Source organism: Charadrius vociferus, unplaced genomic scaffold (assembly GCF_000708025.1).
Source record: "Charadrius vociferus isolate BGI_N301 unplaced genomic scaffold, ASM70802v2 scaffold581, whole genome shotgun sequence".
Classification (NCBI taxonomy): Eukaryota; Metazoa; Chordata; class Aves; order Charadriiformes; family Charadriidae; genus Charadrius; species Charadrius vociferus.
The window spans coordinates 1,697,467-1,700,524 of NW_009647024.1; the positions used below are offsets into that span (position 1 = coordinate 1,697,467).

At 34.9% G+C, this 3,058-nt stretch overlaps 1 protein-coding gene across 1 annotated transcript in view; it reads right to left on the minus strand.

Annotated features, from left to right (window-relative positions):
- LOC104295732 (A disintegrin and metalloproteinase with thrombospondin motifs 6) overlaps nucleotides 1-2,893 on the minus strand; it is a gene marked incomplete at its 5' end in the record, with an annotated part of 138,058 nt that extends 135,165 nt beyond the window's left edge. The window contains one exon of the mRNA XM_009895511.1: nucleotides 2,748-2,893. Coding sequence (XP_009893813.1) covers nucleotides 2,748-2,893 — 146 coding nt within the window. The remainder of the gene's footprint in view (nucleotides 1-2,747) is intronic.
- Between the last annotated feature and the right edge of the window lie 165 nt (nucleotides 2,894-3,058).

A 3,058-nucleotide genomic window follows, 5' to 3' on the forward strand; every position in this document is an offset into this window, starting at 1 on the left:
CAATAGTATCAGGAAATGTTACTGCCAGTTAGCATCTTTATGCCTACAGCACAAAGTCTGGCAGCATTAAAGAAGCTAAACCAGTCCCAATTCTCACAATAGCACTTTGAAAATGCACGTTATTTTTGCTACCATATTTATGCAAGTAGTGCCACATTTCCACCACCACGATTTTGCTCTCCTGACTGGGAATCGGGATCTTACTTGTACCAGTATCTTACCTGCCTCATTTTTTATTATCAGTTAAGACATTTTGTGCAATTCCCTACCCACTTAGTAAAATAAGCACTCTGCAGACTGCAAGGTGCCTGCAGGACCAGGACAGAGAAGCCCAGTAGCTTAGCAGGCATGGTAACGTCTTCATGAGACTTTAATTAGATTAGCTTGCCATACCTCCATGCCAGTGAGGCTACCTGGTTTTAGCATACAGCTAGTTTAGGGTACAAAAGTCTATGTTGGTCAAGTAGTCACCCCTAGGGAAGTAGCACCCTTAATACTGTTTTTTTTTTTTCCCCAGATCAGAGCATGCTGCCTTTGAAAGCATCATGGAGGAAAGCCATCTATTGCTAAGAAAAGCTGAGGTGCTGTCTTCATTTGCACAGATGATGATAACGACTCCTTTTCTTAACATCTTTGTCCCACTTTTCAGATAAAGATTGTTGTTAGTTGCAAACTTAAATACTCAGCTAGGGCTAGATAATATTTTCCAATTTTGATTACTTACTGAAAAATCTGGTTTTGATCAACAAAAAACTATTCACAATGTTGAACTGAAGCTTCCCTACTTTCCATAAAATAGTAATACACACAATGACCAAAAATGGTTCCAGTGTCAAACTCAATTAAAATGCAATTACCCCATACAAACCAGAGCAGCATCAGTGGGACAGAGTCAGGAAACTGCTTTCAAAACACTATTACAGTGGCTAAAACATAACTTAATATTTGGTAGTACAGGTTCAAATTCCTTCAGGTAGAAGATGTTATTAAAAACCTCTCCAACATGTTAGGAGATTAAAGCACTGGAGCTATACCCTTCTCTTTCACATATAATGCATTAACTATGGTTCATCAGGTAAGAGACAGACAACAGAATGAAAACAAGCATGTTACCATTTCAGTATTTAATTTACAATTATTTAAAGTTAATGGATTTACATGTTTATATTAATATAAATTTATCTTTACTCATTCCAACCTAAAAAGAGAAAAATCCATCCCCCACATATGCCAATACATTTTATTAGTAAGAGCCAGGATAGCTAGCAGTTTTAGCAAAAGCCTGATTGATCCATTCAAATTTATTAGTGTAGCCTTTGGGATTATTTTTAGAAATTACAATTATTTAAGTAAATAAATGAATACAGGCATTCTATCGTGAAAGCATATGTAACTGAACTTAAAAGTTCAGCCATGATTTATAAAGGTAGGTATTACTAGCCTGCAGGTACTATACTGAGGCACTTTGTTGATTTAAGTTATAGGTGTATATATATACCTAAAAGTGTAAACTTCTCAGAAGTAAACTCAGAAGTTATTTTTACAACTCTTATGCCCTTTTTAAAAGACAGCATACACAAGTCCTAAAGAAGCTCTGCAGCATATTTATACAATTACTAAGCCCCCACAATGAATAGAATAAGCCCTTAATATTTACTACTTCTTGCTGAAAAAAGCTTAATTTTTAATGGGTATTATTCATGTTCTCTGAAAAAATCGCTCCTTTTGCAGTTAAAGGCCTGCAAGTTAGCACTAACTTAAGCCTTTGTCTGGAACACAGAATTGTTCCTAACTATGCTGGGAACATCCTACCAGAACAGCGAAGTCAGTAAAGAATATACACTAATAAAACATATTAAAGCACAACAAGTGAAAGGAAATAAACAACCGCGCTTTGCAGTGCCAGAATAACACTAACAAAACATCAAGTTATTCAGCCATAACAGTAAAAATACAGTGTTGCCAACGCAGCTTGTACATATACATTGGGGGGCTTCAGCCAACACAACCATACCACCTACAGATTACACTTTAAATAATTAAATAATTTAAAAAACACGGAAACTGATCTCCTATTAAAGTACAGTTGCCTACCTGTAATTGCAAAGGACAAAGAGGAATAGGTTTATCAGGATTGCAAGACTGCAGTGCAAGCTTTGTTGAATTTGGAATACAAGCAAACAAATGGGCACATATGCAGGCTTTGAAACTACCTATTAAAACTGTCAGTTCTCATCCTAATTAAGCATAATAAATCAAAACAGCTACAAAGCAGATTCTCACATTGCTGAATCTTCAAGAACCTGTTTTTCAGCAGAAATACTATTACAGTAGTTGAGGTTCTGGCTTGAAATTCTTTTAAAAAAATTATATACGGTTAACAAAATATTTTCCATATTATTTTGTTCTCCATAATCTTATGAATTCTTTTCAATTATAAAAGTATAAAACGTTCAATAGGATCCATCTGTTCTATTGGAATAATTTGCATTGGCAACTATGAAGTGAAAATAACAGCAGAAGCAAGTAATTTGCAGATCTTACTTTTCCAAATTCTTATTCTGTAGTTTAATAGTCTGATATATTTAAGACAAGCCATCTATTAATTTTCCTCCTCTTAAGATTACCTACCAATTATATTACTTTAAAACTAGCCTATGTATATATATATATATATATATAAGGTGTAAGAACAAGAAAGCTACAGAAATAAAGTAAAATAAACACAATACTTATAATGACCATACCTAGTAATAAGAACCGCGTTATCATGGTGGGCAATCCCATTTTCTGGAATGGTGTTTCCATCACTTTGGTGGGAGAGAATGGATTTCTGCCACTTACAGAAGCTATCGAGGGACTTGTCTGCATGGTGGTTTATCTCCAAGTTTGGCTGCAATACAACATGCATACCAGAAATGTTCCAAACAAATTACTAAGGTCAGTTGTTAAGCCTTTTGAAGACTAAAATGGGACTATAATTAGAAGCAGTGGTTTCTAGGAATAAACTCTTCTTGCCAAATTTTATCTCTGTAAAATCTGACCCCAAGTTCAGCTG